At 41.4% G+C, this 16629-nt stretch overlaps 1 protein-coding gene across 5 annotated transcripts in view; it reads left to right on the top strand.

Annotated features, from left to right (window-relative positions):
- LOC106562417 (sodium-dependent noradrenaline transporter-like) overlaps positions 1-13891 on the top strand; it is a 74772-nt gene extending 60881 nt beyond the window's left edge. For 3 of the 5 annotated variants that reach the window (XM_045708625.1, XM_045708624.1, XM_045708623.1), the window contains exons 10-15: positions 31-159; positions 468-567; positions 2914-3014; positions 6680-6847; positions 10929-11003; positions 11424-13891. In XM_045708625.1, coding sequence (XP_045564581.1) covers positions 31-159; positions 468-567; positions 2914-3014; positions 6680-6847; positions 10929-11003; positions 11424-11447 — 597 coding nt within the window. In that variant the 3' untranslated portion in view covers positions 11448-13891. The remainder of the gene's footprint in view (positions 1-30; positions 160-467; positions 568-2913; positions 3015-6679; positions 6848-10928; positions 11004-11423) is intronic. The other 2 variants (XR_006762205.1, XR_006762206.1) reach the window with 2 other exon arrangements.
- Positions 13892-16629: the final 2738 nt, after the last annotated feature.

The following is a 16629-nucleotide window of genomic DNA, read 5'->3' as shown; positions in this document are numbered from 1 at the left end:
TGTCTGTCTGTCTGTCTGTCTGTCTTCTAGATGGGCGGTATGGAGGCGGTCATCACAGGACTGTCAGACGACTTCAAGATCCTGAAGAGGAACAGGAAGCTGTTCACCTTCGCCACGGCATTTGGAACCTTCCTTGTCGCGCTCTTCTGCATCACTAATGTGAGGTCACTTCCTGTTCCTCTGAGTCACATATGATTTTCATAGTTGTCATATGATTGCATAAATCAAACCAAAGAGACACAAGATAGAGTGTGCCTCTGTGATTTAGGTGGATTAGTCACAGGAAAGACAGAAAAGGGAAACCCCTGTCCAACCATGTGAAGTGCTGTTATTGACTGACTGGATAAGCTTTGTGTTTCATGCTTATCCTTGCCAGCTCACAGTAGTTAACTGCAGCCAGGTTGCCCTCAGTAACATCTGCAACAACCTTTTGACATTGTGTCTCTGTATCTGTCTCTCTCTCTCAGGGAGGTATATATGTGCTGACTTTGTTGGATAACTACGCGGCAGGGACCTCCATCTTGTTTGGGGTGCTGATTGAGGCCATTGGGGTGTCCTGGTTCTACGGTATGTATAATCGGTCCCCCTTAGCATAGTACAGAGGCACATACTAATGCTGACTTCTTACTGTGGTGAACCTGCTTATTTACTGTACCTTTCCTCATCCTCTTCTGTTGTTCATTAGAGCCCAGCCCTTTGTTCTGTCCATCCCTCCATCACCCCACCCTCCATCACCTCCTGCCCACAGTTGCCCTCTCCTGGCCTGCCCTCTCCTCCGCTGGGCTCTCTCAACCTCCCTAACTCCCTGGCATCTTCACTACCCAGGCCCTGCAGCTACACCTGACATTTACTGGCAGTGTAGAGACACCGTGCTTCCCTTCCTTAGACTGCCACCGTTAACCCCCTTTCTCCATCTCTCCCAATACTCCTCTTTCCATTTCTCCATACACTCTCTCCCTCCTCTTATCTTCTAGACTGCCTCTCTTCACTAATAGATCTCCATCTCTCCCAATACTCCTCTCCTCTGCTCCCTCTCCATGTCTTCAGCTTTCCATACACTCCCCTCCTTCCCTACACCTCCTGCCTTCTCCCTTCCTCCCTGCTCCCTTCCACTCCTCTCCATCCCTCCATACACTCCCATTGTCAGACAGTAGATTGCAGCCATCATAAAGTAGGCCACAGCCAGAGCCACACACAGACCACTGATGGGAGGCTAACTACTGACTGTCTCCCTTGGTGGGGGTCAGAGGAGAGGGAGGCAAGGAGGAGAGGCTAACTACTGACTCTCTCCCTTGGTGGGGGTCAGAGGAGAGGGAGGCAAGGAGGAGAGGCTAACTACTGACTCTCTCCCTTGGTGGGGGTCAGAGGAGAGGCAGGCAAGGAGGGGGCTAACTACTGACTGTCTCCCTTGGTGGGGGACAGAGGAGAGGGAGGCAAGGAGGGGAGGCTAACTACTGACTCTCTCCCTTGGTGGGGGTCAGAGGAGAGGGAGGCAAGGAGGGGAGGCTAACTACTGACTGTCTCCCTTGGTGGGGGTCAGAGGAGAGGGAGGCAAGGAGGGGAGGCTAACTACTCACTGTCTCCCTTGGTGGGGGTCAGAGGAGAGGGAGGCTAACTACTGACTGTCTCCCTTGGTGGGGGACAGAGGAGAGGGAGGCAGGGAGGGGAGGCTAACTACTGACTGTCTCCCTTGGTGGGGGTCAGAGGAGAGGGAGGCTGGGAGGGGAGGCATGGGGGAGTCATAAGAGACTGCACAGTACAGTGTGTTTGTAATTGTCTGTTTAGCGGTTTGTGTTATTCATCCAATAGAAACTTGAATAAATGTGACAGGGTCATCCATAGTAGTACAGAACCCCTGGAGCAAATTAGGGTTAAGTGCCTTGCTTTAGGGCACATCAACAGACTTCTCACCTTGGGGATTTGAACTAGCAACCTTTCGGTTACAGGCCCAATACTCTAACCGCTAGGCTACCTAGCATGGGCATGTGTGAGGGAGAGTAGTGAATAATTATATGGTGTGTGAAGAGTTGTATGCAGTCTGTTTAGTGTTTTATGTATTGCACAGAGATAATACTGTACGTCGACAAGATGACTTGTGCTTTATCTTTAAACTACAGCCCACCAATGTACACCATGATTTATAGTCAGCATTAACTGTTGAAACTGAACCTCATGAGGAGGTGAGACAGACAGAGCACCCCAGATGCTGAGCTGTTGTCGGGAGGAGATAAAAGGAGAGGGTCTTCTTGTAGATGTTAACAAGCCTGGGCTGCCTTGATTAAGAAACATTATGCCCAAGCTATAGAAACATCATGGTTGTGTACCGAATGGCACCATATTCCCTATATAGTGTACTACTTTTGGTCAAAAGTAGTGTATTATATAGTGCCGTTTGGGACACGATCCATCTCCTTATAGGCAGACTTAACCCTGTGTGAAATTATAATATAACATACTTGGAAGGCTTAGAGACTTTTATGAAACAGATATCATTGAGCTGCATTTTTACTGCTGTGTGAACTCATAATTATACAAGAAATTGGAGTTGGGTGCCATGAAGCTCTTTGTCAGCCAATGCTCCACCTGTTAGGTATGGAAATTGATGAGAGGAGCGTTAGTTCTCCTGTGAACTTGAGACATCAGAAGCAAAGCGGACTGTGGGTCTGACCTGGGTGCAAATAGTATTTGCAAGTACGTTGAGTGTTGATTCAACCTTACCGTAGTGCCAGATGGGCAGGGTTTATACTTTCGGGACTATTGGTTGTATTGCACCGGGCAAGCTCAATCAAGCTCAGCTTCAGTGTTTGTAAGGAAACAAGTACTATTTGAACCCAGGTCTGCAGTGGGTTTATGGATCTGGTTCTGTGTGCGTGAGTTCAAGCCCTGGTCTTCTGCCCTGTGTTTCCTCTCCAGGCGTGGACCGCTTCAGTGAGGATATCGAGCGCATGATGGGCTTCAAGCCAGGTCTCTACTGGAGGCTGTGCTGGAAGTTTGTCAGCCCCACCTTCCTACTGGTGAGACCCCCGGGGGGCAAGAAAGGGCGGGTTGGGGGACTGGGGTGGGGCGGAAGCCTTTGGCATGGTGCTGGGGGTGGGGATGGGAGGGAAAAGTGCCTGACACAAGCCTAAGGTATTAAACATACTGTAGGAATCATGATCTAAGGTATGTCATTGTGCTTAAATGAGGAAATTCACAACAGAGGTTTCTTAATTGTTACTGGCTGCCATATACTGTACTATAGTCTTTTTAAACTCCTATTATGTGCCAGCAATTCGTAATTTTCCACAGGAAATATGTTTTCCTGTTACATTTTTTTAAAGGTTGTTCGCCTCCATGTTAGAAGTACTGTTTCTCCAAGAATAGATTAGCATCACATGAACTCTGCATGAAAACTGATTAAACTACAATATAACTACATTTGAACATCTTGGCCATACTGTTATAATCTCAACCCAGCTCAGCCAGAAGAGGACTGGGCCCCCCTCAGCCTGGTTCCTCTCTAGGTTTATTCCTAGGTTCCTGCCTTTCTAGGGTTTTTCCTAGCCAACGTGCTTCTACATCTGCTTTGCTTGCATGTTTGGGGTTTTAGGCTGGGTTTCTGTATAGCACTTTGTGACATCGGCTGATGTTAAAAGGGCTTTATAAATACATTTGATTGATTGATTGAACTACAACTTACTGAACATATTGATTTACAGAATGTTCAGTGCACTAGGAATTAGTTAAGGATGTGTAGGTCTCTATATTTTATAATATTAGAAATACGCTATGTCAATGAAGCACAGATACTGTATGGGTTTGTATAGATAGGGATTACCAAAAGCACATTATCTGTCTTGGTGGGAAATTATGTTATTCCCTTAATGCTTTTACATTGATTATGATCAGTCATAAGTCAATATTCTTCCTTCCATATGGGAAGTGTATATGTTTTATATGGCAAACAGGAAATAAAAAGAGCAGAGGAAGATTGAAAGCCAGGAAAAGAGGTAGATTAGATTGTAAACCAATACATCACCATGATCTTTAAACCTTATGTCTGAGGGGAGCTATCATTGTTTAGTTTTAATGTGTAGTGTATGCTACCATAGTTCTGCTAGCCTTACCTCCAGAAGCAAGGCAGAAACAGCAGATGTCAGGAAGATAGCACGCAACTTTGGCTGTTGCATAGATGGCATTTGTAGAAGAGGGACATAGAATAATGTTGTTGGCCTTTGATATTCAGTTGGAGATGAGGAAGAGACACTTCCCTGACCTTCCAGTGTTGTATTATAACTACTAGTGATGTTTGCTGCTCTCTGGGGCAACAGTTACAAAGCTACAGAGCTACAGTTCAATGGTGATGGGCCTCCAGTCTCTAGTCTACAGCAGCCAGGTGAACCAGAGTACTTACAGTGAAAGCCTATTAGAGTATGTTCAAACCCCAGAGGGAGCAACCATGCCCTAATCTGTTCTATTCAACTCAATTTCATCTCTGCAATGCTTACATTTTTTGTCAAAATGAACAGTGGCGGAGTGGAGGAGGAGTATTCGTTATTTCTACAGAAGCTCTGTTTGATGTCTCGTTGGAAATATTATAACCACTCTGTTGTTTTTTCCCCTCTCCTTACTTTGTGGTGATAGCCAGCATCAAGACCTAGTGGATCTGTTGTTCCTCCTGTCCTCTGTTGATATGATGACCTAGCTAACCGTTCTGTTGTTTCCCCTGTCCTCAGTTTATATGGTGACCTAACTAACCGTTCTGTTGTTTCTCCTGTCCTCAGTTTATATGGTGACCTAGCTAACCGTTCTGTTGTTTCTCCTGTCCTTAGTTTATATGGTGACCTAGCTAACGGTTCTGTTGTTTCCCCTGTCCTCAGTTTATATGGTGACATAGCAAACCGTTCTGTTGTTTCTCCTGTCCTCAGTTTATATGGTGACCTAGCTAACCGTTCTGTTGTTTCTCCTGTCCTCAGTTTATATGGTGACCTAGCTAACGGTTCTGTTGTTTCTCCTGTCCTCAGTTTATATGGTGACCTAGCTAACGGTTCTGTTGTTTCTCCTGTCCTTAGTTTATATGGTGACCTAGCTAACGGTTCTGTTGTTTCTCCTGTCCTCATTTTATATGGTGACCTAGCTAACGGTTCTGTTGTTTCTCCTGTCCTCAGTTTATATGGTGACCTAGCTAACGGTTCTGTTGTTTCCCTGTCCTTAGTTTATATGGTGACCTAGCTAACGGTTCTGTTGTTTCTCCTGTCCTCATTTTATATGGTGACCTAGCTAACGGTTCTGTTGTTTCTCCTGTCCTCAGTTTATATGATGACCTAGCTAACGGTTCTGTTGTTTCTCCTCTCCTCTGTTTATATGGTGACCTAGCAACTGTTCTGTTGTTTCTCCTGTCCTCAGTTTATATGGTGACCTAGCTAACGGTTCTGTTGTTTCTCCTGTCCTCAGTTTATATGGTGAGCTAGCTAACGGTTCTGATGTTTCTCCTGTCCTCAGTTTATATGGTGAGCTAGCTAACGGTTCTGTTGTTTCTCCTGCCCTCAGTTTATATGGTGAGCTAGCTAACGGTTCTGTTGTTTCTCCTGTCCTCAGTTTGTATGATGACCTAGCTAACCGTTCTGTTTTTACACCTGTCCTCAGTTTATATGGTGACATAGCAAACCGTTCTGTTGTTTCTCCTGTCCTCAGTTTATATGGTGACCTAGCTAACCGTTCTGTTGTTTCCCCTGTCCTCAGTTTATATGATGACCTAGCTAACGGTTCTGTTGTTTTCCCTGTCCTTAGTTTATATGGTGAGCTAGCTAACCGTTCTGTTTTTACACCTGTCCTCTGTTTATATGTGACCTAGCTAACCGTTCTGTTGTTTCTCCTGTCCTCGGTTTATATGGTGACCTAACTAACCGTTCTGTTGTTTCTCCTGTCCTTAGTTTGTATGGTAACCTAGCTAACGGTTCTGTTGTTTCTCCTGTCCTCAGTTTATATGGTGACCTAGCTAACAGTTCTGTTGTTTCTCCTGTCCCCAGTTTATATGGTGACCTATATGGTTCTGTTGTTTCTCCTGTCCTCAGTTTATATGGTGACCTAGCTAACGGTTCTGTTGTTTCTCCTGTCCTCAGTTTGTATGATGACCTAGCTAACGGTTCTGTTGTTTCTCCTGTCCTCAGTTTATATGGTGAGCTAGCTAACGGTTCTGTTGTTTCTCCTATCCTCCGTTTATATGGTGAGCTAGCTAACAGTTCTGTTGTTTCTCCTGTCCTCAGTTTATATGATGACCTAGCTAACGGTTCTGTTGTTTCTCCTGTCCTCAGTTTATATGGTGACCTAGCTAACGGTTCTCTTGTTTCTCCTGTCCTCAGTTTGTATGATGACCTAGCTAACCGTTCTGTTGTTTCTCTTGTCCTCAGTTTATATGGTGACCTAGCTAACGGTTCTGTTGTTTCTCCTGTCCCCAGTTTATATGGTGACCTAGCTAACGGTTCTGTTGTTTCTCCTGTCCTCAGTTTGTATGATGACCTAGCTAACCGTTCTGTTGTTTCTCCTGTCCTCAGTTTATATGGTGACCTAGCTAACGGTTCTGTTGTTTCTCCTGTCCTCAGTTTGTATGATGACCTAGCTAACAGTTCTGTTGTTTCTCCTGTCCTCAGTTTGTATGATGACCTAGCTATCTGTTCTGTTGTTTCTCTCCTCTCCCCAGGTCGTGGTGATAGCCAGCATCGTGACGTCCACGGGCCTGAGTTATGATGACTATGTCTTTCCTTCATGGTCCAATGTGATTGGCTGGGGCGTAGCTCTGTCCTCCATGATGTTTGTGCCCATCTACGCCATCTACAAGTTCCTCAGTATGCCAGGGACATTCAAACAGGTCTGTGGAAAAACAAATCCCTCTCATCTGCATAGTTGTTGTTTATATAATGTAAAGATAACCTTAGATCGATTTGATTTGATTTATTAGGATGCACATTAGCCAACGCCAATGGCGACAGCTAGTCTTACTGTGGTCCGACATATATCATAAAAGACATTACAGACAAAAGACTTTACAATTTACATACATGTAAAAACATTAACCTCTACGGGATCGGTGTCAACGGTTGTTGCTCATATGCAATAATGTGACTAGAAAATGTTGTATACAACAGCCAACTTTCCGGAACATAGACATGTCTTATATGGGCAGAAAGCTGAAATTCTTGTTAATCTAACTGCAGTGTCCAATTTACAGTAGCTATTACAGAAAAAACGACCATTCTATTGTTCGAGGATAGTGCACAACAACAAAACACTGGTTTGAGACATTCACCTCTGAAGGTAAATAATGTACTTACATTCAGTAATCTTGCTCTGATTTGTCATGCTGAGGGTCCCAGAGATAAAATGCGACTCACCACTTGGATTCGGTCTTATGTAGCAACATTTGAATTTCTGTTTTTTACATTGGATAAAAGTAGAGATTTAGAGATCCAAAATGGTATATCATACTCTGCATTTGAGGAAACAATGGGAAAGTAATTCTGCTTTGAAAGTTGATCAACTTGTAAACTCACTTTTGAGAAAACCGTCGTTCAATGTTTTGGTGCTACTATTGGAGAGCCCTTCTTTGTCTACACCCATTCAACATTGTTCATACCCTCTTAAGCCTTAGCCCCACCAATCTCTTTAAGGGTTGATCCGTGCGTTCTGTACTAACTTGCCAACAACTTCCAGACATCTGAGAGAGAGAACAGCTCATTGAACATTACTCGCCCTATTGCTCTGTCTGTGGTTTCGCGTTCAGAGTGCACACTGGATGCTCTGGCCAATAAGTAGGATTGGTACGAAAGCTCTGACCTCACAACTACAGTCAAGCATCCAAGCTAACTGGCTAACATTGGCTAGCTTCTTCCAGACACATAATGAGAGAACACTGACCATTTTACTCACCCTAGCAGAGCTGGTTAGGTTTTTTTCATGTTATCCAGAGCGTTGGTGACTAACTGTGCTGCTGGCAACAATTGAAATACGCTTTGTTGCCGACGTTTACTGACACCGGACATATTCAACAGGTGTGGAGCGTTCAAAAATGCATCAGTTTTTCTGCGCTCTGGCACACTAAGATGAGAGTCTTTTGTTAAGAAATGTAGCTAGATAGCTAGCTAGGTATACAATGAATCCCAATGCATGACGTAACGTTAGTTAGCGAGCCAGCCATGTAACGTTAGCTAGCTAGCTAACAATACACTTTAACTTGAAATGAAAATACTTTGTCAAAATTAGAGTAGGGTCTTTTGTTAAGATATGTAGCTAGCTAGCTAGCAAGCTAAACAATGGACCATAATCAGAACTCATGACGTTACTACCCTGCATGAATCTGCAGGTAGCTAACCAACCAGGTTCTATGGCTATAACTAGTCAAGCAAATGAGATACGAAGAATAAGATCATACACTTAATTTTAGCTAGCGACCCAGCCAGCTAACGTTAGCTAGCTAACAGTTCACTTTCTGTCAAACATGTAATATCTGAAAATCTTACCAGTATACATCATGGTTGGACGTGTCTCCTGTCTGATGCCATGCATGGTTGCCTTAGTTTGACAGTGTAATCCAGACTGGTGTTTTCTCTATCTCCTTAGCTATCATGCTCGGATTCCACTGATTTCTAAACTCGGTCTTCCAGAAAGTGGAGAGCATACACATATTGTTAGCTAGCGAGCCAGCCAGCTAACGTTAGCTAGCTAACAGTACACTTTAACTTGACATTAGGTTTATTCAGTTGTACAACATGATAAAAATTACCTAAACATACTGACCAGCTCCAGTAGACAGACGTGGGCTATATGGTAGACCCAAATCCAACTCTCGGCATGTCCAGCCCACTCATTATCTCAAGTGAATCATGACTAACGGGAAGGTTGCTCACTTTTTCTGTGGCTAAACCAACTAGGCTCGTAATTTAACAATTGTATTAATATTTACAGATGGCATACAAGTTTGATATTAAGGCACATGAAAGTTCACGTTTGAGAAGGCATTTCTGCCAAAAAACGCATTTTGCTAAAAAAAAATATTTTTGATGTTCAAACAGCTCCCTTGTGAAGTCGTGACTTGCGACATACGCATAGTTTCCTGAATCGGGTCACAAATGTAGTGTAGTTTTGTTTGAAAAAAATCGATTTTGATATTCAAATGTAGGAACTGGGTTCTATAGTTTGACCCCACTGCTGTGTCTGGCTCCACACCCACCCTGCCGGGCCATCTTGATGTGTCTTTTCTGTTGGGGAGCTAATGATCCATCATGTATGACATTCCTGGGAGTGTGTAAACTTCAATTTTTTATTTCCATAGCATTTTTGTATGTTCTCTATAGTTATGTACTTGAAAATGTATAAATTGACCAATTCGGCACATTTTGGCAAACTCCTGGCAGAATTGATGCAAAATCTTGTATAGTGAGGTAATTCTTCTCTGGATCAGTCTGAAACTTTGCACACACACTGCTGCCATCTTGTGGACACAATCGAAATGACACATAGGCTACTATCTTAATGTATGGCCTTTCTCTTGCATCTAAAAGATTATGGAACCAAAAAATAAATAGAAAAAGCATGTTTTTTTGTTTGTATTATCTTTTACCTGATCTAATGTGTTATATTCTCCAACATTAATTTCACATTTCCACAAACTTCCAAGTGTTTCCTTTCAAATGGCTCCCGAGTGGCGCAGCGGTCTAAAGCACTGCATCTCAGTGCTAGAGGCGTTAATACAGTCCCTGGTTTGATTCCAGGCTATATCACAACCGGCTGTGATTGAGAGTCCCATAGGGCAGTGCACAATTGGCCCAGCATTGTCCGGGTTTGGCCGGGGTAGGCCGTCATTGTAAATAAGAATTTGTTCTTAACTGACTTGCCTAGTTAAATAAAGGTTAAATAAAAAATTATAAAAAATGTTATCAAGAATATGCATATCCTTGCTTCAGGTTCTGAGCTACAGGTAGTTAGATTTGGGTATATAATTTTAGGCGAAAAAGGGTCCAATCCTTAGGAGGTTTTAACATGTAGTGTGTTAATGTTGGCAGGTACAGTATGTACTGTAGCTTGAAGTCATGTAACTTGAAAGCTGTGGTAAATAGCAACCTCTTATCTGTATCCCAGCGGTCAAAACTGGTTGAAATGCCATCCTTATAACCAGATTATGATGTCATTTCAACCAGGGTTTCCCCCCTGGAATAGTATGTGTTTATTTTATGCAAAGATACTCTTAGATCAGTGGCAGGCATTTAGCTTGGAGTCTTCACGGCTTGACATTGAATTGACTCATAAACTGACTTTTTCCTTTTCAATGGTTGATGGTTGATGATGTCAATACTTTTGGGACGCTGGTTAGAGATCTTGAGGGTTCAAAGCCTGAACAGTGTACAGTACAATCATAAAAACAACATTCCACAGCTTTGATTATCTTCCTGAGCAGTAAACAGTGTTACCTTGTGTTTTCTTACTCACTCCTCGTGGCATTTCCTTCTGATATCCTGGCAGTGTTTAGACTCCTTCCGTGACTATCTCCCATGCTTTTCCTCCAGCTGAGATCACAGTCTACGGTTATTACACCAAGTGCGCTCAGTCAGATATGAGGAAGGGGGCAATCTGGAACAGACATCAGAGGTCATGCAGTACACACTACAGTACAGTGTACATCCAGTCCAGCCTGATCACATCAGAATCAGAAAGCTGTTCGACATATTTGAGCTATCTCGAAGTTCCTTATCTATAGAAGAAATGGTGGATCTATAGAATAAACTGTGACCATAGATTAAAGCGCTAGTTTATTACAAGCTTCAAGATCCTATCTCTTGTGCTTTGGACAATGTGCATCTAAACTCTTTGGATTCTGTTTTATGCAGTGTAAAACTATGTGTTTATTGTAAGGTATGAGTTATGTAATATAACGTACTGTAATGGTTTATTTTCAGAGGATAGCCTACTGCATCACACCAGAACACGAACATCATCTGGTGGCGGAGGGAGCTACCATCAGACAGTTCACGGTGAGTACAGATGTTGGATCTTAATTTGAGCCAGTGTGCTAGAGCAGGAAAATAATCCTGCAGCAACAGGACATTTGAATTATTATGTGTATTATAATGAATGGACATTTTTGTAGGGGTTGATATATTTTTCATTATGGCAAATTAAGTGACATTTTAAGGTGAAAATGAAAAACTTTAGAAACCTTTTTAAAACTCAATTTGATCACTCTTTTGTTGCTGACAATTTTCTTGCACAGCAGGAAATGCAGACTTGTAGTGTGTTTAAGGTTCTACATCTGTAAGGGCTGGAAAACAGAGAGGTATAGTGGAGGTAGACAGAGTGATGACCAGAATGGAAAACTATGAATGTGACATCTAATGATGCTCCATACTGCATTGGCAATGAAGCTTTATCAAATTCACCCTTTTCTATTTCAGCTCAAGCACTGGTTGGCTATCTGACAACCTGATGTCACCCAACCTTCCCCACTACTCACAATTCCGGGGTGTTGGAGTCATTGTGTTTCGACGGCAGATGTTCCTGCTGCTGAGCCTCCTGCTACTGGAGGATGGACAGGGAAAACGCCATGCTCCTTTCTGCCTCTCTGTGTTCTGTTGGTTCTGACCCAACCTGCGACCTGCCATCCCCTCTTTTCCACTCCGCCCCTCATCTCCTTCTCTCTATGTCGAGTGACTACAGATTCTCTCATCAACCTCTGCCTACAGAGTCAACCCAGTATCCTCCATGTTTTTTATTTTTAAATTTTTCTTTTTATTTAAAACTTTATACCATGTGACATCGTCATCATCGTCATTTTTTTAAATGTATACAACTCATAAGATGGAGACATTCCATGCAGAGCATCTACAGGTGTTTTCTGTGTTCATGGACACAATTATTGTTTTTCATATCATTCGTTTTTTTACATGTTTTTTTTACGATGACTGTTGTTCTGTGTTCATTAGTTATACATGGGTTAGACACTTAAACCATGTCAGAAAGTACCAAATGACCACTTCTGTCATCATGTATACTCTAGGCAGGGGGAGACAAACATGACTTACATTGCTTTTTATCTTCTTGATTCTTTTCAAAGAGGACCCTCAAGCTTTTAGGTGAATGAGAAAGGGAAGAAATCTAGTTTCATTGCCCTCTTTGTATGTCTGACTGAGTAGGTCTCCAGTCACTACTCTAGATAACAGCAGCTCAACTGTGTCAGTGCCTTATCGAGCTAGACACTTCAGAACCTGCCAATGTTTTCATTGGTCCATCCAGAAAGGTAAATGTTTTCATTGGTCCATACAGAAAGGTAAATGTTTTCATTGGTCCATACAGAAAGGTAAATGTTTTCATTGGTCCATACAGAAAGGTTTTACCCGACGACTCAGGAATCCTCCTGCAGATCAGAGCTCGTGGATGATAGATACACTTTATGGTTACCAACATACGTTATTAATTCAGTTTGAATGACAATGTGCTTTAGATATTCATCTTACAGCAGTAGAGGTTTTTCCCAGTTGCCTTCTCCATCTTTTGAAACCTTCCTGAAACAGATGTGAAGCTTTTGTCACCTGTCTCACAGAAAAGGGAACAATTTATGTTGAGACTCAGAAATGTTTTGTCTTGCAAGTGGTCGTCCTTATGCTTTCCACATGGCCTTTACACAGAGTAGAGGTCTACATTGTCCTGCTATGGTTACTAATGGTACTGTGTGTACCAACTTTAATGTGTTGCATAGTACTAGCATATTTGTGCCCTTGATCCAATGATTTTACCTTCACTGTGCTTGTGGATAAACAGTAGTAATTGAACAGTGGTGAAGACACAAAGGGAGGCTTTGATTAAATGAAGTTGAATCCAGCACTTGAAAGAAGTCTTTAACAGAAATACTTGTTTCAGTTTTCTATGGATAGGTAAGCACTCTTAGTGTTTTAGGGAATGTTTTCAGGCCTGCAAGAAATGCCCTGTTTTATCAAAAGCTTAACTGAATTACAGCACTAACACAGGTAGACTCAACAAAACAAGTGACGTTTCTTTACTTTTTATATAATGTTCTCTTTGTTATGTTGCATCTTTCCAATGCATTGTTTTGTGGTCCATATGGGTGAGGGAAATCAGGAGCTTCTCCTTCAAAGAGTGTGTGTGTGTGTGTGTGTGTGTGTGTGTGTGTGTGTGTGTGTGTGTGTGTGTGTGTGTGTGTGTGTGTGTGTGTGTGTGTGTGGATAGATAGTGCATTTTAAGTTTGAAATGCCTCATTCATTGTACAAGGATTGTTATGTTAAATAGTTTATGGTGTCTTTATATGTTACATTGGCATCTGTTGAAGCCTATTTTTTGTCAAACTTGACTTAAAGAAAATTCACCACCAAGGAAGTGCCAAAATGTTCACCCCTTTTTTTTTAGAGACGTCTGCTGTTTTTGTCTTTCGTTTTTGTTTTGTTCTGTTTCTCTATTTATTGAAATGGAGTTGAAATGTAATAGATTTTTTTTTAAATTGTGAAATAACATTAATGGCAGGAAGCAAGCCACACACAAAAATTATATTGTATGTGGAGTATAAGATATGGAAAAATATATAAATATATTCTTTTGTTATATATCTAATCTTGTATTTATCAAATTGTTTATAAACGAAACGTGAATGTAAAGTATTTTAAACGTAACTGTCCACTGTTACTGTTATATCATTGTGTTTGATGTAGGTAAGATTAATCTATTTACAGATGTATTCTCCAGTGTAACCGGGGTAACTTTGCAACGTGAATGTAGAGCCCTGGCATTACCTGAGCTAAGTTTACAGAACACTGTGTACAATACAAAAGTCCTGTTGAACGTGAGTGACAACTATATATGAAGAAGTCAAAATATGCACACTATTATAATAAAGAGTTCTTCTACACACACAGATGGGGGTATAAGCATTGATTTATTGTTGGAAGAATGGGATTATAAGCTTCTGTGAATGGAATTGAATTCCCGGTCCATTGTGTTGTGTTCGAGAGGGTAGACTGTACAGTATCCAAAGGATGAATGCATGGGGCTTAGATAATAGAGGAACCAGAAAGGGGGGATGTTTGGAGCTCTGATGAGGGAAAGGGGATTCTTCTTCTGGAAGGGACCATCTACATACGTTTCTCACTCTCTCTCCCTCTGTCTCTCTCTCTCTCTCTCTCTCTCTCCACTGATTCAGCAAGTGTTGCATAATTGTACTTCAACAGAAGAAAGAAATGTACTTCTGTTTTCACTGCTGGAGGCTCCAGCTCCATGCATCATGCGTTTATTCTGAGTTCTTTTTTGAAGTAAAGCTATGTGGGAATTGTATTGTTTATGTTTCGTCAGGATATATATTCTGCAGCGTTGACTGACACAGATACAGCGAAGCATCTCTGCCGGTGCAAAAACATTGCATATTCACAGCTATAGAGAGTAATGCAGGTTCCTTAAATGTATTTTTCAATTTTTGTCTCAGCAACAAGTGAAGGATATACAGTACAAAGAGAAGCTAATGGCAATAGCTTTATACAGAGGTGAATCATTTATAACAACAACAAAGCCTATTCATTTCTCTCACCTTACACAGACTGATGCAAATCAAATGTTATTTGTCACATGCGTCGAATATGTTGTATAGCGTGAAACGCTTACCTTAACCAACAATGCAGAGTTAAAAAAAAAAGTATGACAACTTTTGCTAAATAAACTAAAGGAAAAATAGTAATACAATAAAAATGACAATAACGAGTTAGTCAAACAAATCTCACATCTCACATCCATCAGATATAGTATCCATGATTCAAAGGCATCGGAATCACTGTATATGATACAGAGTTTTAGCACTCTCCACATATAATATGAAGTTAACAGATGCTTAGTGTGTGGTGAGCCAAATAGCAATTTAACAGCACGGTTGATGCTGCTCTTTGACAATATTTTGACAGTGTTCTCCTCTGTTTCTGCTGAGCGAGGATTTCTCATTGCAGTACTGTAGCTAACTGTTGCATTCTGCTGTCATGTCTCTTTTCTCTTCATGTGCGGCTGCTCTGTGCCCATGTCATACCCCACACCACACAGGCCACCACACAATGACCAAAGCTTTGTGCCACTGTCCCTGAGCTCCGCTCTGCTGTCGGCTGAGTGGCCGGCTATGCTGCTATTGTTTTTAATCAGCAGCAGGTGTGGGATGCAGAACAGTACATAATCCTTGTCTGTTTCTCCTGCATGCCTATTGCCAAACTGCTCTATGGTATTAATGCACACATTTCTGGAGGGATCCCCAAAAGCTATTACATGTGACTGTGCAGTGCTTTTTAAGACTCTCTCTTTCTCTAGCTCTCCCCTCTCTCTTTTTATCTCTCTCTCCCCAACTGTCTCTCGATCTTCTATCTCCCTCCTCTCTCTCTTTCTCTCTCTCTGTACCTGTCCCCCTCTCTCTCTTTCTCTCTTTCTCTCTCTCCCTGTCCCCTTTCTCTCTCTCTTTCTGAACAGCTCACACCTACAGAGACTGACTACAGGCCTTTCTTGTCTTTTTGCTGTTGCTAATTCATTGACCTAATTAGATCCTATTCAATTAACAACATCCAATGTTCTAGTTTAGCCTGAGAACAAAACTAAACAATTACTAGAAAAATGGAATACCCACATGTAGAGTTCCACCCAGATATTCTCCTTATGATACTGTACGACTACATCTTCCATCATGTAGATGCCATTAATGGAACTGTGTTAATGTGGTTGAAAACTGTTCATAGGGAGTCATGGTACAGTAGTTATATCTAACACAGTACAGTAGTTATGACTGACACAGTACAGTAGTTATATCTAACACAGTACAGTAGATATATCTAACACAGTACAGTAGTTATATCTAACACAGTACAGTAGTTATGACTGACACAGTACAGTAGTTATATCTAACACAGTACAGTAGTTATATCTAACACAGTACAGTAGTTATGTCTAACACAGTACAGTAGTTATATCTAACACAGTACAGTAGTTATATCTAACACAGTATAGTAGTTATATCTAACACAGTACAGTAGTTATGACTGACATAGTACAGTAGTTATATCTAACACAGTACAGTAGTTATGACTGACACAGTACAGTAGTTATATCTAACACAGTACAGTAGTTATATCTAACTCAGTACAGTAGTTATACCTAATACAGTACAGTAGTTATATCTAACACAGTACAGTAGTTATGACTGACACAGTACAGTAGTTATATCTAACACAGTACAGTAGTTATATCTAACACAGTACAGTAGTTATATCTAACACAGTACAGTAGTTATGACTGACACAGTACAGTAGTTATATCTAACACAGTACAGTAGTTATGTCTAACACAGTACAGTAGTTATGACTGACACAGTACAGTAGTTATATCTAACACAGTACAGTAGTTATACCTAACACAGAACAGTAGTTATATATAACACAGTACAGTAGTTATATCTAACACAGTACAGTAGTTATATCTAACACAGTACAGTAGTTATATCTAACACAGTACAGTAGTTATGACTGACATAGTACAGTAGTTATATATAACACAGTACAGTAGTTATATCTAACACAGTACAGTAGTTATACCTAAGACAGTACAGTAGTTATATCTAACACAGTACAGTAGTTA

The sequence above is a fragment of the Salmo salar genome, chromosome ssa26 (assembly GCF_905237065.1).
Source record: "Salmo salar chromosome ssa26, Ssal_v3.1, whole genome shotgun sequence".
Classification (NCBI taxonomy): Eukaryota; Metazoa; Chordata; class Actinopteri; order Salmoniformes; family Salmonidae; genus Salmo; species Salmo salar.
The sequence above is the reverse complement of the archived record's forward strand: the minus strand, read 5'-3'. Positions and strand labels throughout refer to the sequence as shown.